Here is a 24,791-nt window from a genome sequence, read left to right on the forward strand (position 1 = left end):
GTCTGCTTAAATTTCTGTGGTACTTCGGTAGTCTAGTGTGTCCAGAAAACAGTAACCTACAGATTGTCTTTATTTAACCGATTTATTCTGCATTTCAATAATATTGGATTTAGAACGACTACAGACTGAGATACAGCCCCCAGATTTCTGGACAATATCCAAAATTAAACACATCAGAGAAAGCAACGATGTGGTACTGAAATAACAAAATTGGGAAAATATGAGAAAGTACAATTCCTCCCTCACAGGTAATCTACGTAATAAGTGCTAACATTAAAACGCTATACTAAAACGAATATTTTTTAAAAAATTAACATACTGTACAAAGAAGATGTCGCTTTTTTGTACCCCAAAGTGATGTAAACAGTAATTATATCGTGTATGTTGGGTAGATTTTGTACATCTGGTACTGTATACTGTACATTACAACCTACTGTGCGCAGTGTATTTGAAATAAAGCCGTAGTTGGAAATAATGCAAGTGTTATGATTATATGATCTATAAAAAAGTAACTACAGTATAAATTCCGCCAAAACCTTTAGAAAACAAATGTGATATTTATAATAAACTATTCTTTGTGATTGATTAAGTAAAATCTTAATATTACATAACAATAGTGCAGTGTTATTGGATGCTAGTGTGATAAATAATAGCTACAGTATGCAGTGGCACTGAGCACTGAAACGAAATGTTGTAGCAATGTTACCGTAAAACCATATCAGACATTTTCAGGTATGGGTTATTTGACCGTTTTTATAAGTTCAGAATCAACAATAATTGGGCTAAGTACAATGTAGTACATCACTTTATAAAATTGTTCTGTATAAAGACCAGACTCTGATATCACAGAGGTACGAACCCATTTTTCCAAACAGCACGACATATTTCTGAAGTGTTTTTCTTTGGATTTTGCTTCTATACAGTACCAGTTTCTCCCCTTGATCCCAAATATAAGGTCTACTTTTTATAAGGCTTTATTTATGCAATATTTTATTTATTTTATGGTATTCATTGCCTTCCATATGTAAGAATATGTGTACCATTAGGTTGTTGCTGATATTTAACACAAATATTTGTCACAAAGCTTTTATGGAAGTCAAAAAGTTCAAATTATCCTCAAAAATAAAAATGTACTATTACAGTATTACTAAAGTACTAAATAAGTCTCCCTTGGTAAGTCTACACATTAGTTTCGTTTATGAACATATATACATATGAAGACATACTCCAACATTAATCTTTGTGCCCAGATAACATGATACAAACATTTTCAATCTGATCCCCTAATCAGTGATGACGTTAAGCCTTGTAATGGTACTGTAATTAAATCATTGTGACTTGATTTTTGGGAATGTATTTAAAATAAGCAGTCATGGTCATAACATAACACCTACTCTTATGATTAACTTCACAGATTAGCATGAGATTCTGTCCTTCCATTTTCTAACCGCTTTATTCAATGCAGGGTAAGAGCCTAACATGGCCAGCAATGGGCACAAAGTGTGATACATCCCTAGATAGGATGCCAGTCAATCGCAGGGCACACACAGATACAAACACACTCACTCAAACCAGGGCCAGTTTTCCCAGAAGTCAATTAACCTACAGTACCTGCATCTTTTTGTCACTATTGTCATCCCTCATCTAGAGGGCACTCCGACTCTTCTGTGTTTTTCGTTCATCATCATGTACACCTGTCCCTGAATTCACTAGTATTATTTAAACTCGGTGCTCCGAAAGCTCGGGGCTCTGCATTGGAAGACGGATGCCTGGAGGCCCGCCTAGCTTCAAGTCGCCCCACATTCGTGGCTTGAAGGCATAGGCTTCTGAACAGCATCCTGACCAGCTGAGTCCAGGGCTTGGAGTGCCTGGCCTCGTCACTCCATTTTTAATTTCCTACTTCCTTGTCCTTGCTCCTGTTTTTTTTTAATTGTCTTGTCTTGAATGGATCACCTGGTTTTGGATTTTGGACTGATTCCCAGATTTCCTATGTTTTTGGACTTGTTTGCCTGTGCTCCACCATTGCACCTGATCACCATCGGCACCTCCCCCTGTTCGCCGTCCCTTCCATTCCAAACCATGTTTTCCTGTAGCCCTTTTCCAGTCACTACCAGATTATACTGTCTGCACAGGGTCCTAAATACTAAACAGGAGTCAGGACTGGCTCCAGTGACATACATGGTCACAAACAAGATGCAAGATTTGTTACAAACAATACACCAAAGAGAAATGATTGGAGAGATTCTTTCACCCATGGTACATGCATATTATAAAACATGTCTTAAAATATGTTTTAGCATTCAGATTTATATAATTATCAAGGAATGGGGTGCTTTATAATTCTGTAATTCTTTGCTATATTGCAGGGGTGGGGAACATCCGGCCCACGGGCCTTATCATTTGGTCTGGCCCTGCCAAGGCAACAGCACGGGGGACTCGAAATTCAATAAATCTAGGAGCTTTTTTCATAGTAATGTAAATTTATATTAAGTGAATCATAATAATAACGTACATTTTGAGGGACAAGCAAGGAACGTCCATTACGGGATAGACAGGACACATATGAGTACATGACGGGACAGACACGCATGCTTCTCGTCGGCTGCCCGCAGCCCGTCTGCCTGTATTGCGGTGACTCAGAGGACAGTCAGTGCCAGGCAGGCTGGGAGTGTACACGTTGCGAAAGTGTTAACACACTGTGGCGAAACTATGGCGATCCGGTGATGATGAGACGAGATGCAATGAGATGATTCCTCGCGACGTTGATGACCTTGCCTCCGCTGATTGACGACGATGTTGTCGACTTCTTTGTCGACACAGACGATAACTCCAATCCAACTTTTATCCACACGTCCACGATCAACAATCCTCGCAAAAACTGAATCTCAGATGAAGATTAAGGAAATTACAGTACACAGAAAAGACCTTAAGAGTCGATGATACAAATGTTGGATATGTTCCAAATCCAAGATGCAGGATTAGAACAGCGATCAAAGCAAATTAATCGCGTCGCTGGCGACACACACACTGGATAGTTATTAAAACTTAAGTGGTGTGACATCCTACAAATGGCGACTACAAAGAAAAGAAAAGTTGATGCAGAGTGTCGATCTTTCCAAGAGAAATGGACAAATTATTTTTTTGTGGAAGTAAAAGGCAAACCTGTGTGCCTAGTTTGTGGCGATGCGTAAGCAGTAATGAAAAAAGCCAATCGAAAGGAATAACACGGTGCATTTCCCCACTCTGGAAGGACAAAAGCCTTCTACGACACTTGAATATGCTGGTGAATGTGCGAAACTAATTGAGGCATTTAATGAAAGATTCATGATGTGAAAAGTAAACAAATGGAATTGAACATCTTTGCTACACTGTTCAATGTGGAACCAGCTGATGTGCCTGATGACCTACAACACGAAATCATTCAGGTGCAAAGCGATGATGAGCTGAAAGCTAGGTACCACAACCTCCCACTGCTTGAGTTCTATAAACGTTACATAAGCAATGATGAATTTCCCACTTTGAGGAGACATGCATTGAAATATGCATCTGTGTTCGGAACAACTTACTGCTGCGAGCAGTTATTTTCCAAAACTTACCATCGCCAAGAGTTGACTGCGCTCCAGAATGACCGACGCAAACCTGGAAAAGCACTTGCGAGTAGCAACATCATCAATACCAGCTAACATCACACGCCTCACCAAAGAGAAGCAGTTCCAGCCATCGCATTGGGGGTGAGTTAATTAAATGTTTGACCAAATATAGCAGGCTAATTTTTAAATCGATAATTTTGTATGGCCCGCGAATGATGTTATAAATATCCAAATGGCCCTTGGCAGAAAAAAGGTTCCCCACCCCTGCTACATTGGGTGACATTATCAAATTGTCTGCATTGCTAGAATGGGTAGGCCAGCGCAGTCCAGTGGAGGTCTGATGATTGTTTAACTGTAGGAATTTCCACGCAGTGTTGAAATCAGTTTAGATTTCTTTCTCCACTTCACGAACAGTCCCAGTGATGTCATTTTACCCGCACCTCGCGGCACACACAGGCTGTTTATTTTCAAAAGCAAGCGGTGTGCTCGAGAAGAGGTGATTGATTTCATGGCTGTTTGTAATTTTCGACTTTACAAAAAAAACAGGTTGTTTAAATAACTTTTTTAAGCGGAATGCAATACCGTGGATGCGAACGGAACCGAGGAAAAATATAGGCCTCTGAAGAACGTAATTCTTATTACTGGTAGTAATTTACATTTGAATTTGAAATAAAATAAATTTAAAGCAATAAATAAAAGTTTATTATATAATATATGGTTTTAGCTAATCTAGCAATTGTTGTCTTAAAAAACGCGATTTTTTAATGAGCGCATTTTACAAAAATGACGTGCTTGTCTGTTCAATTCAGTGTAGGGGCTGCTGCGCTTGGAAGATAGCCCTGAAGGGTGACTCTGAAGTTAACTGCCAAGAAATGAAATCCGCAAAGGTACTGTATAGTGGTCGTGGATTTGATCATAATTCGCATTTTTAAATACAGTTGTGTTGTATTGTCTATTGTGTCTGAAACCTCTCTGTTTTTAAAGGGGATTTTTAATTTTTAAATATGCAAAGTACTTATTAATCGTGTGGTTTTAGGAAAACTACGACAACCTTAAAGTTCAAATTCCCAATAAAGTAGGGGAAACACTGTCAAAAACCGAGAAAGTGCGTCCCAAGGCGAAACCGCGTCTTGACTCGACTACAACAGGTAATTTTCTTTATCTTAACATTGCTGAAATCTGTTTGATTATAATTCAGAAAAGTCTTTACGGTTGTAAAGTGCTGTTGTACAGTATTTTCAGTACAAATATTGTCATTTATCTTGTGTTGAATTATTTTGGAATTTTTATTATTCTTGATTTTACAATTCCCAAGTAACTCTATACACAGTAACAATACACAGAAATGTAGTAATGTACTGTACATCAGCCTGCTATTGCTAAAAGATTTAGACTGTTGTATACCTGTAATTCATAATCAATGGTATGGTTAGTTATTTTTTAATTTAATTTAAAGCCACAGCTTACTTTCAGCACGTGAATTATATCAGTGTGTATTATAGCAGTCTGAAAACTCGATTAATTTGAGGTTAATGCTTGTTTAATTTTAGTTTTGTTTTTTACAGTGGTCACAAGAATAGTTTGCAATAATCCATGTTTTTTTTTAATTGCCACAACGTGACAGGGCTGAGTTCCCCTAGACTGTCTGTCACTCATTGTCGCACTCAGAGAAGGCATTCCACTGTCAGCTTGTCCGGCTGGACTCGGGACACACATGATGGCAAACCTGGTAAGAAAGAACATGGGGACAGACTAAAACCAATGACAAAATGGAATGCCTGTAGAGTATAATTGAACAGAAAGAAAAGCAGCTCAAAGATTATGATCCCTCATTCAAGTCTTAAAACCAAACATTCTGTTTCTCGTAAATATCCTATTTTACAAAATAAAAGTGTAAGGCCAAAGAATGTCTGTTCTTTTCAGTGGAATGATAGACCAGGAATACTGAATTATAGAGAAACAACGAACAATTCGAACAATTACAAACTTATATTTTATAATTTCTTCCTCAAACCTTGAAAACTCGAGAATAAGATTAGTTTTTTTTACCTACAGTTTTGCCTGTCCCCAAAAAGGGTGACAGTTTTTGAAAATATTCAAATTGCATCAGAATTCATTTATAATTTCTCCATGCCTACTTGAAGTTGTATATCGGTGGGATCTAAAAAACAGACCTATTCTGAAAACTGTAATCTCATTGAGCCAGCAGAGGGCTTTATCGAGGATGTATTGGGGAAAATGCATCGTTTTTCTTTCTCTATTTTAAGTGGAAAAAAAATAGACTGGGTAATGCTCCTGTAGAAAGCAATGAATACTGATTCAAATAAGTCAATCCTTAGAAAAAAGCAGAATTGCTTTGCAGTTATTTTTTTTCTTCTTCTTGTATAGCAAAGAAAATCTGTAAGGCACCTGTTAAAAGGCCAGTTACCAGGATAGCTTCCTCTAGAACAGGGACTGCCATTCAGGTAATAGGTTATACGCATAGCATCACAAATGTTGTGTGGTTTGTGTACTAATAATTTTTTATTTGTTTTATCTTCCATTGTATTTTGTATAACAGTATATGTTAAATTAGTTTTTAGACTTCTTATGTTTTATGCAGAGATTGACGATATCCTCGCATGGAGAGAATTTTATTTTTTCCAATATTCACCTACCCCTTATATGACCTTCTCAGCTGTATGGTTAAATACACGTAATAAATACACAGGAATATAATTGTAGAAATTAAAGACATTTAACTTAAATGCATTAAACACTTAAAGTTAAATGCATTGATGAGGATATTATATCATTAGTTAATTATATATTAGTTGAGCAAAATCTTGGGAAATGCAAAGAAGCCAGTCTTGTTGGTCAGAGTTCGACAATTGCAATTTGCTCTGATTTCCTGCCATTAACACAAAGCAAGGAAGAAAACATTCAGCAGTTTCTCAAAAGGAATATGTAAGGTACTTTACTGTATTAACATGCAATAGTGTGCACAATATGTATTTGAATAAAATATTTTCATACGCTTAGGCTTGCAAGAAACTCGGTGAAGTTCCAGAATGCAGTGTTTCTCATGCTGCTCAGTGCAAAGAGGGTTCTTGTGCTTCCAGTCACGTCTGTGATGATACAGTTGAAACTTTTGAAGATTTTCAACAACAGGTTTTGAAAGTTCTTAAGCATGAGGGAGAAAGCCAATGTCAGGAACACAGAGGATCCAAAATTCTGAAGACTGGCAAAAATAATCTTGCTGACTTTAAACAAGGTACAATATAGTTGGAAAGAACAAAAGTTTTACGGAATGAACCTTGTGATGTTCTCCTTTTATTCCCTTTAGTCTTTCAGTTTATTACATGACCATAAAATCTGTAAGAGCTTTACCCAGACAACATAACACTTGACTTTAATTTTTTTTTTAAAGATACACTGCCCGATCGTATCTTGAGACCACGCAGAAGAACGAGTTACAATTTGAGAAGAAAGGTTTCGGACAACATGGAGAAAAAGTGGTTAAATAATGACTACCTAGGTGAGTGTAAGTGCAAAATACTGCATATGGGAAACAAAACTCCATATCACAGGAATATAATTATTGCTAAAGTGAAGCAGACATGCAATGAAAATAGCCTAGGTGTTTATATTAACTCTGCACTTAAGGCCATGCAATGGAACAGTAACCATTTATCAGAAATTACAGTATGTACAGTATATGTAGTTCTTTTTGAAAGTATTCACCTCATGCCAATATTGTCATACTTTGATGAATTAAAAGTAAGGTGTACGTATTCAAATGAAGTGGCTTTAATTATAACTGTAACGATCAAACTCAGCACTTAAAAAAAATATATATGTACTAATAATATAGAAAAGGAGGTTGAGTGGCAGAAACGTCTGCAAAGACAATATATAAAATTTACTTCTTATAATTATTCAGCTCCCCTAAGTCAGTAGTTGTCCCTTCAAACAAGAATTATTCCTGCTTTGTACACAACAACGCCACCTAGGAATTATAAAGGGTGCTAGACCCCTTATTTGCCATAGGATCTGTTCATCTCCCAGAATTACTGTAGTGTACTGTAGTTCATTATAATACAAAACCAACTCTAAAACACATCCATTTCAGACTGGCTGCAAGTACCCCATTGGACCATCAACAAATGTCCCAAAATTATTTAGTCCTTCAGTTCTGTCCTCTATGAACTTCCTTAGGTATCTTCTCTGGTCCTGGCTGTCCCAAACAATGTGTCTCCAGTGTTCCCTCCCTCTACCCTGTTTGTCCCAGAGTCCAGTTTGGGATAGAGGGGGGAGAAACACGATAATGGGGTCTTCCTCCACTGCTCCCAGACTCTGGGAGACTGTGCTGTGTGTGTCCTCTCCTGTGTACAACTACATCTGATCTTTACCAAAAAGCCAAGAAGCATCCTCTCCTGGGTCCAAACTGCTGCAGTCTGTCCCGCAAGAGCTCCTTTTTCCAAACGTCCCAGTTCAGTCTTCACTGGGGTCTTTTAAGCCTTCTTGACAAAGGCTCCTGACTCTCCCCCATGGGCAGGAGCTTTGTGCAGGGGCTGTCAACTATCCCGGGCTATCCCGGGCTGTCAGGCCCCCTTTCAATCATGGGTCCAGTCAAACTTGCTTGCAGCCCCACACATTATCCCTGAATGGTGTGGCAATGAATGGTGCTTACTGTATGTTAAGAGTGACATTGATCAGGGCAGGAAATCAAGTTCAAGTTGAAGGTCACGTTTATTTGTCATTCCAGCCATATACAAGTATACAGTGGAACGAAATATCGTTCCTCCTGGTCCACGGTGCAAGTACAGACAGGACGGACAGGACACTGACAGACATTATAGACAGGATACACATAGTGCAAAGTGCAAATTACAAAGCAATACATAATACAATATACACAACACACTGGGAGGATTTAAACCCTGTTTCTGGAATTGGAGTGGGTGCGAGTAGATTCCAGGATGTTGAGGAGCCTGACAGCCTGTGGGAAGAAGCTGTTACAGAGCCTGGTGGAGCTAGCCCTGGTGCGATATTTTTTCCCAGATGGTAGGAGGGCAAAGAGTTTATGGGAGGGGTGGGAGGGGTCATCTACTATACTGGAGGCCCTGTTTAAGCAGCGGTTGTGATAGGTGACAGAAATGGAAGGGAAGGAGGCTCCAATGATCTTTGGAGCCTCCAATGCAATCATAGCTAAGATGTCATTGACCCATCAAGGCAATTCTCATCCAAACAACCCTAAACACCTTTAACTGCAATAACCGCTGTCCTTATACGATCATTAGTTTTTGGTTTTATCATTTTGGAACAGATTGAGTCGATTGTTACATTAAAGTCCTGTTTGAAGGTGCCATGATTGCAATCTGAGATGGCAATAAACTCTCAAATATTTTAATAGTATACTATGTCATTTGGATACGTTAAAATCAAGGAAGACAATACAGATTCTCAAAATCCTGTTTTAATTGCTCCATTAAAACATTGTGTCAACCTAAGGTCACTACATTAAAAGTACATTATCAGGAAAGATTCCCTAGGGATGACAACATGAAAGGACTGCTTTGTGAATGCTTGGAATATTTCTTGGGCTAGGTTTGGCTTAACCCACTTGGTGGCCACAGGATGAGGAAGAGATGAAATGGGGTGGCTGCCAGTCATCCTTATTAAGGATGCTTAGGACAAATGTGAAGGGAGTTTGTGTTTGATATACCGTATATAGCTCATTTTGTAATGATGGTGATTAAATACAGCTGTGAGAGATTGAAGTGTTATCCCTCCTCCCCTTCAGTTAATAACTTCTCTTTATAAAAGCCAATGAAGAAAAATCCCAGAACTAAGATGCACCATTAACAGAGAAGTTCAAGAGATTGAATATTGCTATCTTCTAAATGTTTGACTATTATTTACACAGTCCTATTATTTTAGGTTCATTACTTAATCACCAATCTAAATATTGATATTTGTATCAATTACTACCAACATGGTAAACACAATGATCTAAATGACTTTATCCTATTAATGAACTTAATGAATAAGCATACATTTTTACAAATTACAATGTCTATTTAAAGCTAATAGTCTGATTATCTCCTTACACAGGGGTTAGGGTTTGTAAACCTTACTGCAAGCAAGATTTATCATCTGTCTCACAGTTACTTAGCTCTTGTAGCTACTGTATAAAAACTCACATTAAGGTTTGGTCAATCCCAGTGTAATCATCATTTCTGACCCTTAAACAGTCATTATTTACTAATTAGTCATGTAATTATATTATACAGTAGGTATTAATTTAATATACAGTATATAGTTCAGGCATTCAGACAAATAGAGTAGATCAATTGATATACCTGTAAGTATAAGAGGTGCATGCTTAAGTTCAGTATTAAAAGATACATGCATCAGTTAACACCCATTATAATTCATTATCTGTATTCAAAGAGATTCAAAGTTTCTTCCACTCATTCCATGTCAAATCTTTCCATCTTCTTTCTAGACAATCTGGTGCAAAACAATGAATTCTACCCCAATTCTCAAAGGACATATCCGGAAGAGATCCCAGAGAAATGGAGAAAGCAGTCACCAACTCCATTAAAATATAGACCCCAGTTTCCTGATCGCACAGGCTCTGCACTATTAGAGAGTAGTAATTCTGTTGCGCCTGCATATTCTGAATTTCAGCATTTCTATAAAGATTGTGAATATTTAACTGGAGAGAATGCCCATCACCATGAAGAATGTTGGAACACCCCCATTAGAATTCACAGTGGAGAGCCTAGCCAGAGCATCCAGTATTCAAACAGTGTCGGTGAGACTGAACTCAACATTGTCCAGCAGTCACTCTGTGGAAAGAATCTGAATGAAAGGGATGAAAACAAAAATAATATAAAGAAAAAATATCTAGGAGGCATGCTGTTTTTCTTAATCATAATCTTTTTTATCCTACTGGTGTTTTATTGCCAATCAGTATTAACCATGGAAAATGATAATTTTGCTAGGAAAAACAATGGGTATTATAGCCAGTATCATTAAATTAGATTTGCACAACATTACAGGTATCTCTACCAATATTATTCTTAAGCAGTGCATCATCATTTATTGTTTTTTTCTGTTGCTTTAAAAAGTTACTGTATGCTTCAAAATAAACACATTTTCCATCTTTCTGTTTCTGCTGAGGCTTTTCTTTTAAGTAGATAAACAGCTGTTACAGATGCAACAGGTAATTACAAAGAACAAAAATGTACTTTATGAAACATTCAAAATGTTATCTCCTTAAAGGTTTTTGCTTTTTTATATTTGTTCAAGTATGTGAATATTTACATTTTTATGTAGCTAAGTTTCAGGGCAAAGTATAACACTTGATTTATAAACTGGTACTGATGTTTTGAATTTGTATTTGACTATTGTGAACTAACGAGGTGGATATTAAATTACAGCTTAGAAGCAAATGTTACATGTAATCTTCAAGCCTTTGCATCTTTTAGATAATGCAGTGACATATTTCAGTTATTAATTTCATGTTCAGCCACATCACCCTGCAGCTCTTAACTGGCAGCCCACTAAAGCAAAGCAGGGTTGAGCCTGGTCAGTACTGGGATAGGAGATCTCCTGGGAAGCTATGGTTGCTGCTAGAAGTGGTGTTAGTGGGACCTGCAGCTGTGGCTGTGTGTGGGTCCTAATGCCCTGGTATAGTGGCGGGGACACTATACTGTAGTGGGCGCCATCTTTCAGATGAGACGTTAAACTGAGGTCCTGACTCTCAGTGGTCATTAAAGATCCCCGAGCATTTCTCAATAAAAGTATGGAGTTATCTTGGTGTCCGGGCCAAATTTCCCCCCTCGGCCTTTACTGTGGCCTCCAAATTGTCCCCATGTATGATTGGCTTGCACTTACCCTACGATGGAGTGGTGCCTGGTCTCGTTGCTTGCTGGTAGGCTCCAACTTCCCGTGACACCGTACAATATAAAGCGGTTTGGCAAATGACATGACATTTCATGGTGATTTATAACTCTTGAAACTTTGATCTTAGCAGGGTGTAGTGGAAAACTAGAGAATTAGGATGAATATCTTAATGCAAGGGCAGCACAGTGGCGTAGTGGATAGCATTGCTGCCTCACAGAGCTGCTATTTATGTGTATAGCAGAGCTGCTATTTATGTGTATAGTCCTCCCATGTTTGGGTGGGTTTCCTCTGGGTGCTCCAGGTTCCTTCCATAGTTCTAAAATTGTTAGGTTAATTGTTCCTTGGAAAACTGATCCTTGGGCAAGTGTGGGAGTTTGTGTTTCTGTGTACCCTGCAGTGGACTGGTGTCCCATCTAGGGAGTATCTCACCTTTCATCTGTTGCTTGCTGGGATAGGCTTTGGCTCCCCAACAAAACTTTACCGGGAAAAGGGGTAAGAAAAGGATAATTATGAAAGCAAAGCTGCATTGCACCATTCTGCCACAAGAGGATAGTCTAGTCATGATACCGGAATAGATGCTCTGGTGTTTTCAGTACTGTAACTGTAACAAAAGTGCATCTTAGTAATGCATTTGTTCAAATTTACAGATTGCTTGTTTTTACTTTTGGTTTATATTATAATACGTATAGTATATAACATTTTGCAGAAAATTTAGTTAGAATACTTACTGGCAAGTATTGTAGGTAACCTGATGAGTGAAGTGACTCCTGAATATGCATAGTGGACACACTATATTTTGATCATTGATGAAGAAACTCTCAGCTGGTAAATGTGGTTGAGTGTCAATGACAAATACAAGATTATAGTAGCTCTGTTCTTTTTCACCCCCAGATCGTATAACTGTGGTAAGGAAACCTATAATCTAAGCACTTCATTCCTCTCATCAGGGTTTTTGTATTAAACAGATAATATGTTTTTTTTAAATTGCAGTAGCCTACAGTGAACCATAATTTCAGCATCTTACAGCCACTTTCAATGTACGGACTCTCCTGTGTGATTTTCTACTATGTGTGGCTAATCTTGCAATAATTAATAAGACAAGGCTGTATTAAACTGCATTGAGATTAAAAATGAGAATCCATCCACTTTGGAGTACAACCCATGTGAATCTTGGGAGAGCATGCAAGACTCACACAAAGGTGTCCCACCCTGGACCTGAACCCAGGAACTGTGAGACAGCAGCACCACAATGCCACTCATGTAAGAATTGTATTTCTTCTAATTAAGCAAATGTGTGGAAGTATATCTGAAAGAAACTTTTTACCAACACAAATATTTTCCCCTACATTAATTGATAATTCAATGTTTTAATCACTTTTGCTATGTCACCAAACCTTATACTTGTAGACCGATTTGCTGGGAGGATTAAAAGTCAGGATTGATCCTGCACTTATTTGGGATTGCTCTTATACTACAGCACTGCAGTGTAAAACATTGTAGTGTTTTGTTTAAGATGATTAGCATTTGAAATGAAATTTGGCTGGAAAATGATACATCATAGTTCTGTAACACATTTTGTATTATGTTGTATACGATGCACATCCTAGTTTTCAGGTTGAGAACATTGCATTAATTAATAATAATCATTTTAGATTTAGTCTATTAACATTTCCATCCAAATACCATTTAAAACCATGTTATAACATTTTAGTGTTGCTGTCTTTTAAAATATTAAGTATAGAACAGATATTAATATTCTTATTAATTAATAATCTTCACATTTCTGATTTAAATTGCTTTTGGGCATGCTTTATAATGTGAAGAATGTGAAACAAAATGAAAAAAGACAATCAAAATTTAATCTTCAAAACTGTTTATTATTTTTCAGGACTCAACAAAACTCATGCTGTATTTTTGAATAATACTGATACAGTGGATGACAATTTTCCACCCAGCTAAAATATATAAATATGAATTCTATACATCTTCCCAGGTATATACATCTTTAAAAGCAAAAAAAACAAAGACAACATGAAATGTGTTTAACTGAGGAAAACTGAAAAAAATGCAAAAAAGGAACACAAAATTATTTACAATTACCATCATGTACTTTTTCCTTTAAATCGCATGAAACATACATGTGTATGTTTGGTTAAATGTGCATCATACTGTATATTTACACTCTTGATGAGTAACAAAATACTGTACTTATAAGGCAGTTTGCATGTTTACATATATAGTACATGAATACAGAGTTTATGTGTGAATGCATACACACATACCTGTATATATGAAACACTTTAAAAGAGACATTAGATGTTTCTAAATATTCATTTAATGATACTCACAGTTTATGAAATTCAGACCTTTTGTTATATTGAAGGTCAGCTTCTGTGGGGAGTTTTATAGCAGAGATCCAATGCCAATTTCTTTGCACATTTCCTGAGAAATTGTGTTTTGAACACAGGAAAAAAATGTTTATTCCAAATTGTAGCACAAAAGCTAACAGGCAGAGCGTGATTGGGAAGGATCAATATCTCCCGAATCCCACTTTAAAAGCTCTTCTTTATCACAGGGTGCTTTTTACTTTACTGTAACATGATTTTACTTTGCCACAGGTTTTACAATTAAGAAGAGACAATGCATAAAGATTATAGGCCACAACATTGCTGGACAAGCATAACAGCAAAACTAACCTTGGCTTCAAAGCATTTTTTTCAGTTTTTCTATCACAATACTGTATGCAGACTTTGTACAACTGCATGCTTCAGTTTCTCTGTTTTATTTTTGTTTGCAGCATTTTCATTTTGGCATTTAATACAAAGACATCATGTTTTAATAATTCCAGGTTCCAGTTATCAGGTTAGTCAACCGAGAAAAAGTTCTAATTTCTAATTATGATATCCACTTATATAGGCCATTTACTGTACAATAGTAGTGTTCGGCCCCGGACCTGAACCAACACCCTTCTGGTTCAGAGCCCTTAACACTGCTGTTTAAATGCAGCATCTTGTCCATTAAAGCAAAAAGGAATTTTGTTGCATTTATTTTGGGTAAAGAGACTAAGCCTATTTTAGTAATAAAAATTGGAAAACTAAAAGCATCTTTACCTTTCATTTGGCTTAAGCTTATGCTTCTACCTTATTGTCACAAAAAACACACCCCTTAAAGAATCCAGGTTTCAAGGTAGAACCTAGCAGGTACCGGGTTAATCATTTCCATTCAGCTGATGGGGCTAAAGTTTTGATATAATCCAGACACACATGTGTCTTTTTCTCATCCTTTTTTTAGGTTGTTAAAAGAAACAGAGAAGCTCCAACTTAGGACAAGACAGATTCATCATTTACAGGACAATCTGCTCATGCAGAAATTAACATTCCAAATAATTACCACAAGTAGACACATAAACGCCACTTTATTCATAAAAGTTGACGTTTCTTTAGTAGAAATTCATAAACGGCAGCAATAGAAAATACTTTGTTCAGTGTACCATGCACTCTGTCATGAAAATGCACAGAATACATTTTGCGTATTAAAATCACCTCCCAATTACATATACAATTCAATTAGGAAAATGTGTTGTGTGAAAGAAAGCTGTATTTGAGTGGTACTACTTTAAATATTTACAAACTATTTACATTCATTTTAGAACAGTGTATAGTAAATAGATGAAATGGACACTATGTTGATATCAAATGTAGATATTTAAGAACTTTAAAAATCAGATTAAATAATTGATGAAAGGATTTTTGGAAAAAAATGCCTAAAAAGATTAAACAACAGTGTCATATAAAAAGCATGCTTTTGCACCTCATGTTTCTTTATACAGGGAAAATACAATATTAAAGATTTTCTCTTTTTTCTAAAAAAATACATGGACCAGCAAATTTGAACTTCTGTCTGAAAGCAACCCTGTTCTAATGCCATTTAGAAATACAGCTTTATGCTTAAAAAAAACAAACAAGTAAAACAATGACAAAGAGGGAATCGCCCTCTGATGATGCTACACTTTATCCATTCATCCTTCTATTTTCTAATCACTTCATCCAATTCAGCGTCGCAGCCTTGTCCGAGCTCACAATAGTATCCAACACTACATTTTGTAAAAGTAAATACAGTACTTTTAAACATTATATATTATACTTTTAGTTTATCAGACTTTGTGGTACAAATGCACATGGTAACCAATACTGTGTTTTGTAAATTTTACATGATGATAAATACATATATTTCAATTCCTATGTTCAGAGCTATAAAAAGGCTCATCAAGATTCTCATTGATTATGCTATGAACCCTTTTCTGAGGCCCCATTCCTTAGACAGAGGCCTTTTCCCTCATGCCAGCTTCTTCCCCTAGTCTTAACCAGCAGTTTTTGAGTTGTGGGATGTGTGCCAGTCAGGTGTTCTCCAAGGCTGCAGAACAATTCACCATTTTTATTCTCCACCTTTAAACTGAATCATTTTTTTCCTGATGAAGGAGATCATCATTTTGACAATTATACTGGCACTAAACCCAAAAAAGTTTTTGATTCCCATTTATTTCATTTCTACACATCAATTGTGCGTTTTTTATTTTTGAACCAAAAGTGCTGTCCAAATCTTCAGGTAACTGTATAATCAACATTAGGAAAGATCAAGACCATCAGAAAGTTTCACGAGCACTGTGAAAAGTTTGAGTAATGTCGGTCTAATGTTGAGAACGTAAGTACAACCAGACGAGTGCTTGCAGAAATAAAGAGAAACGTGTCTAGAAACTCAGTGTCTGAAGAAATGCAGTCGGTATAATAAACACTTTATGCTCCAGCTTTTATTATGACAGAGGCCATGTGTGAATTCTGTGCTCTCCACTGAAGAATCACTATGTCATTTCCACTTCACTATTGTGTTTTCCCTGTGTTTATTCAGAGGACTTTGGTTTATACCCTGCATCACTATTTTAGGGTTCACCCTCTTCAAATCCTCTGTCCAGGGGCCCCAGTATTTTTGCACATCTATGAATGTAGCCTGTTGTGTGTTAAGACACACACGTGTGCAAACAATGTGGAAGAGCATTTAAGACTGGAAACAGGAGGCATTTCCTTACTCACAGAGTTGTGGGAGAGTGGAACAAGCTTCTCATCCATGTTGTTGAAAGCGATACCCTGGTTTGTTTCGAGAGACGGCTGGATGAGATTCTTGAGTCAATTACCCAACAAGCTGCATGGGCTAAATGGCCTCTTCTCATTTATAACTGTTCTTCAGTTTTAAGAATATAGTAACCTTTCAGCTGAAGTCTGGTCTTCATCTGCAAGTATGACTTGTTGTATAGGGAAAATTAAGCACAACACACAACCACTAAATACAAGTTTTAAATAATTTGGCATGAAGCTAAAAACATCTTTGATGTTATGGCCCCTAAACAAATTGAACTCAGTCTCTAAATGTATAAATTACTCTGCTTGAGACTGTATCCCTTCTTACTAGGTTTTGATAAGCAAAACTATCAGACTAATCATGAATGGAAAGTCCAGAAAATATGGACAACACCGGCAAACAAGGGCAGTCAGTGTGAAAGAGTCACTACAGTAGTGGGTCTGATCAACCCTTTCACTGTGAATTCATCAGCAGGTCCTTAGTTAACCTTAGGAACCGAGAGAGAAGTCATAAAGTGAAATCTAAACTACACAAGGCAACAGAGATGCTTTCATTTAGAACATTAATTAATCTACAAAAAAGTATTATCTTAACCTTGCATAGAAGGCAGAAGTCAAAATGCAGCTATAGTAATGAAATCGTAAGGCTTACTGTTACTATTACTTTTACCATTTCAAATAGAAAGCACAGACAAGAAAAAGCAAAATGAAAAAAAGGACCCCACAAAAGTTAAAGCCAGTTTTCTGACATTTTAAACTGATTCACAGGAACAAGCCTTTTAATTTAACATCATTGCACTGCTTTTCTTTACATTAAAGCTTTCTGCAAACACTGTAAAGATAAGAAAATCAAGATTCTGCTGGAAATATATACATATGTGGAATTCTGCATAAAAACATGAACAAATCGAATTATTCATCAAAAGTCATTTTGTGTATCCAACTGTTGTTTGCCCCCTAAATCTCCTGCTTAGCAACCATCTCTACCATTAAAGTAGGGTGCTGTGATGTTACACTATGTACAGGAGAGGCTCCTAGAGTTTCTAGGAATGAAGTACAGCTTCTTATATAGGCTCTTGTCACTTCTGTTTTTGGTGCCAGTGCTGGGTGAATACACCTTCAGCATTGGCACAAATGCCCAGCAAATGTTAACCATTTGCAATGTGTATGTGCATGTGTTATACTGTATACTGTACAGTATATTTGCATGTGCACATCTCTGTGTGACAATACATGTTACGTGTGTGTATGTATATGCATGAGCATATGTGGGCTTAGGAAAAACAGATGTAATGCACGGAGGATGTAAACAGGAGCTCCATTACGGGTGCAGCTCTTTGAGAAGGGGGCTTAGGAATGTAAACGCTCTGAAGGCACACAGGAGGGCACTCTCCTCTCTGATTCGGGGTCACAGTTCAGTCATCAGGAGCCTCTTCAGCAGCTTCTCTCGGTCCAGCTCCCGCCTCAGAGCTTCGGAACTGTAAGGGGGGCCAGAAAATGACACTTAGTACAGGATGCAAGAGCCCCCCCCCCTACCTTCCTCCTGACATGCAGATAGGCACAGCACCCTGCAAAAGTATTCAGACCCCTGCATACTTTCCGTTTCCTTTAAAAGCTGGCAGGCATGACAAGTGGAAGCAGCAATGAATATTGGTTGTGTATTTAACCTACTCTACACATTCAAAGCAAAAAGAAAGAAGTAAACAGATAAGTAATTTGAAAGAAAAATGGAAAAGATGATTGAGACAGTTAGTTCAGTGGCTCCTGTCTGTGCACAACGGTAGTGGTTCACATCACTTCACATTAAATACACCTGTCTGGTGACCTGTAAGGTCACTCAGTCAGGAAGTGAATTTCAAGCAAAGACTCAACCATCATGAACAATGGGCCTTCAAAACAACTCGGGGATAAAGATGAAAAAAAGCCTGTTCCCCCAAATTGAGTAACCAGGCAAGTCAATGGGAACTTTCAAAGAGTTCACTGACTGGGAAGGAAGAAGAAAAGTCACTCAACAATATCCCCGTTACTCCACTAAAAAGCATTTGTATGGGACTTAAAGAAAGACGCAAATCCTACATGGGGTTTGCGAGAAAGCACCTAAGTGACACTGCAAAAATAGGGCAAAAGGTTTTGTGGTAAGACAAGACAAAATGGGAACTTTTTAGTCTAAATGCAAATTATTACATTTGACACAAACCCAGCATAATGCATTACTCAGACCTTTACTACTGTCAAGTATGGTTAGGGCAGCATTGTGTTGTATGTGGGAACATAGATGGAAAAAAGTCCTGGCGAAACATACTTCAGACATAAAAAAGGACAAAGTTTCAGGTCAGAGCTACAAGGAGGGGATTAGAATAACAAAGTAAATGTCATTGAGTCCTGACTTAAATCCTATTGAGAATCAGTAGAAAGGCTTGAAAACTGCTGTCCAAAAGTGATACCCAAGCAAACGAATAGACAAAATATTCACCATAACTTTGTATAAAGCTGGTGGAGACTTACCAAAGGAGACTTACACCTGTAACTGTTGCCAAAGGAGCTTCAATTGAACATTGATTTCACAGGTCTGAATACTTATTAAGAATGCATAAGCAGAAATGGGTCACCATAGCAAAGCTCTGAATAGTGATGAAAGCCACTGTATACATTATACTAAATCAAATCACAAAATGGAAATCCACTGACTTTGTCAGTAGCATCACAATTAACAAGAATTCAAATAATTTAGTGACTGCACTCTAGTCTTGCCCTGACAGGGGCTCATCAGTACAAGGTACTGAAAGCACCGAGGGTATAAAACATAAACACATTTTGACAGGGATAGTGTTGGTACTGTGTCCTTCGTTAGGAATGGCAGCTACTCTCTTAAAAACAAAATAGTTGAGTGTCACTTTAGCTGAAGAACACCATAAACAGTGCCAGTTTTGTACTATTAATCTAATAGTATAATAGTATACTAACTATATACTTTATATATAGTTAGTTTTTTGTTTTACTTTTAAAAGGTTTGCCTAGTGGTGTGATCTGATGAACCACAGACTACAACATTCACAATGTGGGTAGTAACGTGTTTATAGTCATTAAAAGAGGTATCGTTCTACTGTACTGTAGTCTCTGTTATATTAATAGAAGTGTTAATATCAAATTGCAGAACATTTTTAAATGATAGATGGTTATAAAAGGAGAAAATGTTATAAATGCACACAACAGCAACAAATGCAGACTGTTTAAAAGGCTTGCAACATCCGGTAGGTAGCCACTAACACATTCCAGGCTGATGTGTAATATGTTAGAAGCATAATTTTGGAATGAAAAATAGTATTTTTATGTAATTTAATTAAGTTAAAGTAAACCTTATCTGTAAATGAAAAAATAAAGGTTTATTCCATATGTATTCCATATATATAGAAGAAAAGAACAACAATGTTTTGGTTGTGGAGCCTTCTCTGAGTGACACCAAAAGAACGCTCCACAGTCTAAACGTTGTGCTTCTTATCTATTCTTTTCAGCATGGAATAAACCGTTACTTGTTCTTTGCAGCCTATGCTTGCTGACGCAGCTACTTATTTGAACTTATTAGACCTGATCTTGTTAGTATCAATCTGAGAATACTGATTACTTGATACCTGTATTTTACTATGATATGATTTTTCCCATTTTGAATCACACTATGTTTATTTAATTCCCCTTTCCTGTTTTGATCCTTCTCCCACTATTCCAAATTGTCTTCTCCGGTCAGATATCCAGGAATTTTACAAGAGAATCAAATCCACACTGCACGAGGACTGTAAAGTCTGGAGTTGTTTCAGTTCCCCATCTCAGTAAAGTGAAGCATGATGCATCCCCCACTGTGTGCATCACAAAAATGTTTACTTTTTTCAGTCAGCCAGGAAATGCTTTAAGACATAGACATAGTTTAATAGGGTATCTCTCAAAGGTTTTTGGTCCTGTGGCAGAATTTGCTGGAGCAGAGCTCTTTGGAAATCACCCTGCTGGTTTGTGCTGAATCTAGCTACCCATGCGCCGGTACTCGAGAATCCCAGCCAACCCTCAGACTAAGCTGTGCAGCTAGCGCGAAATAGAGCATCAGCAACATTCGGATTATCAGACACCCCTGCTCTGGAGGGAGAGCCCCGAGGACATTTGTCCAGGCGCGTGAAGAAGGACTGAGGCGACTCCGCGTTGGGAAGATCTGCCGGTGGAGAGGAAGCACGCTGGTGGTTACCTGCCCATCAGGACTGTGTTTCGGTGGAGAGGCCGCAGGCCTGGGCCCAGCTCCATCACAGAGCGACCGGCGTGGCCATGAGGCCCCTGCAGAGGCTTGGCCGGTGACAGAGGGTGGTCACAGCACTGCGGCCGCACATCTAGAACTGGCAGCTCTGCCTGCAAACAAATGCCACAACACAGCTCTCATTATTGTTATGGAATAATATTTGGATTTTCCCCCCTGTCGGTACTGTTATTTTCTTTTTCTCATCTTGTTTTTCTTCATCCGAAGTAGCAGCAAATTGCCCATTGTTACAAGTCACTCTGAACTCCTTACTTCTGGATATACTACATATCCCACTGCCGTGTTCCACAGATTTCCATAGGCAAATACCACCTGTTGATCATGTCTATATGAGGTGTACACACTTCATCTGTCTACTGGATACGTGTATAATCATTATCCATGACCTGCTCATAATGATAGAAAGAAGAACAATCCAGACAGACTTCAAGAAGTCAAGATCAGCAGCCATGGATATCTGTATCTTCCTTATTAGGGCATGATATAGCTGCACCTTGACCAATGAAATGGGGCTTAATATGGAAGAAACCAAGATTATTTAGAGTTAAGATGTTTAATAATCAGGAGGAGAGATCTATTCTTCCACTCACAGACAGATGTGCAGTAGTTTTGCATTTAGAACTATGTATAACTTGTCTTGTTATATTTTTAATAACAATATGCAGTATACTATACAACTATTAAAACATTATGCTCCATAATGCTAATTATGCAGGCGGAAGTAAAGTGTTGTGAATATTGTCAACTGGGGAAGTTGAGGGAGTAATTGTGGACAATAGGAGAAGTTAGTTTGTTGGTACTGATACCTCAACAGAGAAGTGCAGGTGTGTGGACTCATTACCTGGCTGAATGAGAATTGTGGCACAGGTGAAAATGGATCATAAAAGGTGTCTGCTGGGTCAGAAGGTACTGTTTTTATCTAAAGGGATTGAAGAAGAGAATAGTAACTCAGTAACCTTCTGGCTTCTCCGCAGTGCAAATGCCTCTATATTGCATTTGACAACGGCAAACAGAAAACATCACTTGTAAGTTTGAAGAAGAAAAGAGAAAAAAAAAAACTAAATCCCCAAACAGTTTGCCTTGAGATTTCAGTGTGTATTTAGCTCCCAGCAAAGAACGTATTAATTCTCTGGGTCTCTGCGCAGATCTCTGCCTGCCTTATTGAGATTTGAAATTACGGAAATGTTACACCTTAAGAATCACATTATTTCTCTCTCCGCACTGCCTGGTGATCACAATTATAATGATCATGGCTATTCATTCTGATGTGGCCACTGTTCCAAAAACATATTGCAGTCTGTGCTACCTCAGTGCCTGCTGTAATGAAGTTATTGTATGTTCTACATAGAGAGATTCTCAAGAAGCTACCACACCGTTTGGTTCAGTACTTCAAACTGAACCGCTCACAGCCCACTGTGGGCAGAGCACAGTGTGGTCGGCCAGGCAGGCTGACAGAAGGCCAACAAGCAAGCAGCCGAGCAGAGTCCTGGCCCTCAGTCTCGCACATTACCTGGGCACAAGAATGGGCAGGGACCAAAGACACCCATTACTCCTTTGTTCCCTGTGCACATGTGGCATTTGGGAACGACTTTCTCTTGAAACTGTGCTCCAAATTATAGAGAAACCCTCCCACAAACATAGCACAAAAACATTTACAGTATAAATAACATTTTCAAAATAAAAAAAAAACTACACTGAAAGACCAACAGGGCCATATTAACAAAACGCTTGTACTGTATGTTACGTTTGCCCGTTTGTTCTCACAAGAACATAAAGCAATAAACTTGAAAGCTGTCATTTAAAGTTTCCCTAGACCCAATTTAATTGCTGACTATATAGTAGGCTGTTTAAATGCGTCTTCTTGATTAAATCACATTGGGAGTTTCTTTTTTCTTTTCTTGTTTTAAAAAGCAGTAAACACCACAGTGTCTTGACTGGTACACAGTTTAACACAGGACTTTGCTTCAGAGATTACACTGAATTAATGCATCTTAGACAAATCAGTGCAGAACTCAAGGCCAACAGTGTTTGAAATTAATCTTTTCCTTTTTCTTCTCTCAAGCTTACAAAGCTTCTTGAATTCCAAACAGATCAGTAAGTGTTGAAATACTTGAAAATACCGTTGATGTCAACAAACTTGAGATTTCTGCTGTCTGCTGAGCTTATTTAAAAAAAAAAAACACAGGGAACACAGCAGAAAATGTTTAGGTGCAGCAACTTTTGTTACAGCTTTTATTCATGCAGACTGAAATAATTATTTTAGGCATTTGTATTAGACAATTCCAATATTCACTTAAAAACCTGTTTTTAGTAAAGCTTTGAAAAGGCGATTTAGTCTTACTCTTAGTTTAACAGTCTTTCAATTTTGTTTTACTTCTGTTCTGTCGTTCATTGTGTGATTGTGTGCTATTAAACAGTGCTTTGAGTTTCTACAATACAATTACAATTTTTCTAGCAATAATATCATTAGCTATATTAAATAATAACATATTATGATACTTTTATATACAATAAACAATAGTATAAGTAGTATTTTACTATACAACACTTCATTATTATTTAGTAGAATTGACACACTTATGGCTAAACTCTGTCCAAGAACAAGTTACAAGTGAAAAACTATGCTCAATTATTTGTAATTGTTAAGCCCTAACACTGAACTGACCTAGAGGATTTTGCAGGCCTGTGGAGTAGTTGTTTTAGTGTGAAACTTAATTTCATAACGACTTGAAAAGCACAGCAGTGCTGTATCATTGCTAAAAGCATCTAGTTATTTTCCTGGCCTATTAAAGATCTACCTGGCAGTACTGGCTAGCACAGAAGAGGCAGCTATATTTTAAATGGATGATTGTTATTTCATTACACCCGCAGTTGTTAAAACACATCGACGGCATTTTCAACCTTCAACACTACATTTTTTGCACAAATGTGCAGAACATACATGCAAGAGTAAAATAATGTGCACATAAAATCAACACACACAAACACAACCAAAAGAAACATTTATGTGTAGAAAGAACATTAATGTGTGTGTTACTCTGACTGTATGTATAAACATATCACGTATGTACATACAACAGTATATACAGTAGACATGAAGGGATAACCAATCTTTTACCACTGCTGTGACTTTATCATGAGTTTTAGACAGTAAATCTCTGTTGTGGTAATTGTTGGTAATGTATAGGTTTTTTCTTACATCAACCTGTAAAGGACAAGGATCAAGAGTGCACAAAAACCCCAGCAGACACAAAACACAGCACAGCACCTCACAGACAACGGCCACGCAGTGTGAGTGATGTATTGTGCATAGTGCATCCTGCTCTGACGAGGGGTAATCACATCTTGGTGTGAACCTGGATCGCTCGCATCAGAAGGGGTCGGGAATTCAGGGGAAGTGCTTCAACTGCTGAAAGTGCCTTCAATAAACCCCACCATAACAACTCAAGCATCCATGGCATTTTCCTGATGCCAGGCAGCTAAACGGCAGTGTAAAAAATGTCTCTGTTGCCATTAAAGCTGCTTTTACCAGAGGCGTGGCTTCAGTGAAGTCCATTAACAGATCCCCTGGCTCCAAAGGCATCTTACCAGACCCCTCGGTGGGACTCTAGGAGAATAAAAAACAGTAGATGTAAAAGAAGAAAAAGAAGGTTAAAGCAGGCCAGGTGTGAGCAAAATTATTTTGCAGAGGTAACAAAGCTGAAGTACCAGTTCTGGAGATGTACTACCACAACCTTTCCACATGTTGCTGTTCCTTACATGTTATTTACAGGAAAGAGACTGAAGATATCACGATAGATAACTCTTGATGGTAGTATATCTTTGCTTTGGCTGAAAAGATATCTAAATATATTTACTACACAACAATAGCTTTGTGTT

General features: G+C 37.6%; 2 protein-coding genes across 8 annotated transcripts in view; one reads left to right on the forward strand and one right to left on the reverse strand.

Moving 5' to 3' along the window:
* Nucleotides 1-3,640: 3,640 nt before the first annotated feature.
* On the forward strand, nucleotides 3,641-10,743 carry LOC107078592 (uncharacterized). 5 transcript variants are annotated; one of them, XM_069195009.1, is made up of 8 exons: nucleotides 3,641-3,731; nucleotides 4,400-4,477; nucleotides 4,627-4,738; nucleotides 5,215-5,319; nucleotides 5,979-6,055; nucleotides 6,612-6,843; nucleotides 7,000-7,107; nucleotides 10,081-10,743. In XM_069195009.1, the coding sequence occupies exons 2-8, from the start codon at nucleotides 4,463-4,465 to the stop codon at nucleotides 10,614-10,616; spliced, it is 1,185 nt and encodes a 394-aa protein (XP_069051110.1). In that variant the 5' UTR covers nucleotides 3,641-3,731; nucleotides 4,400-4,462; the 3' UTR covers nucleotides 10,617-10,743. The 5 variants fall into 5 exon arrangements, with proteins under 5 accessions (XP_069051110.1, XP_069051111.1, XP_069051108.1 ...); XM_069195010.1 differs by lacking the exon at nucleotides 3,641-3,731 and adding an exon at nucleotides 4,070-4,136; XM_069195007.1 differs by lacking the exon at nucleotides 3,641-3,731 and adding an exon at nucleotides 4,128-4,218.
* A 2,599-nt stretch (nucleotides 10,744-13,342) lies between these two features.
* Nucleotides 13,343-24,791, reverse strand: part of epb41l4b (erythrocyte membrane protein band 4.1 like 4B) — a 155,530-nt gene continuing 144,081 nt past the window's right edge. For 2 of the 3 annotated variants that reach the window (XM_015357281.2, XM_015357284.2), the window contains 4 exons: nucleotides 24,442-24,519; nucleotides 21,754-21,831; nucleotides 20,847-21,004; nucleotides 13,343-18,096 (listed from right to left, as the gene is read on the reverse strand). In XM_015357281.2, the coding sequence (XP_015212767.2) occupies nucleotides 18,027-18,096; nucleotides 20,847-21,004; nucleotides 21,754-21,831; nucleotides 24,442-24,519 (384 nt within the window). In that variant the 3' untranslated portion in view covers nucleotides 13,343-18,026. The remainder of the gene's footprint in view (nucleotides 18,097-20,846; nucleotides 21,005-21,753; nucleotides 21,832-24,441; nucleotides 24,520-24,791) is intronic. The other variant, XM_015357282.2, reaches the window with a different exon arrangement.

Source organism: Lepisosteus oculatus, chromosome 10 (genome assembly GCF_040954835.1).
Source record: "Lepisosteus oculatus isolate fLepOcu1 chromosome 10, fLepOcu1.hap2, whole genome shotgun sequence".
Taxonomy (NCBI): Eukaryota; Metazoa; Chordata; class Actinopteri; order Semionotiformes; family Lepisosteidae; genus Lepisosteus; species Lepisosteus oculatus.

Bases quoted from the DNA above. Each gene is read 5' to 3' on its own strand.
- LOC107078592 (XM_069195009.1), top strand. The intron at 4,739-5,214 runs GTAATTTTCTTT...ACAACGTGACAG, and splicing joins TCTTGACTCGACTACAACAG to GGCTGAGTTCCCCTAGACTG. The intron at 6,844-6,999 runs GTACAATATAGT...TTTTTTTTAAAG, and splicing joins TCTTGCTGACTTTAAACAAG to ATACACTGCCCGATCGTATC.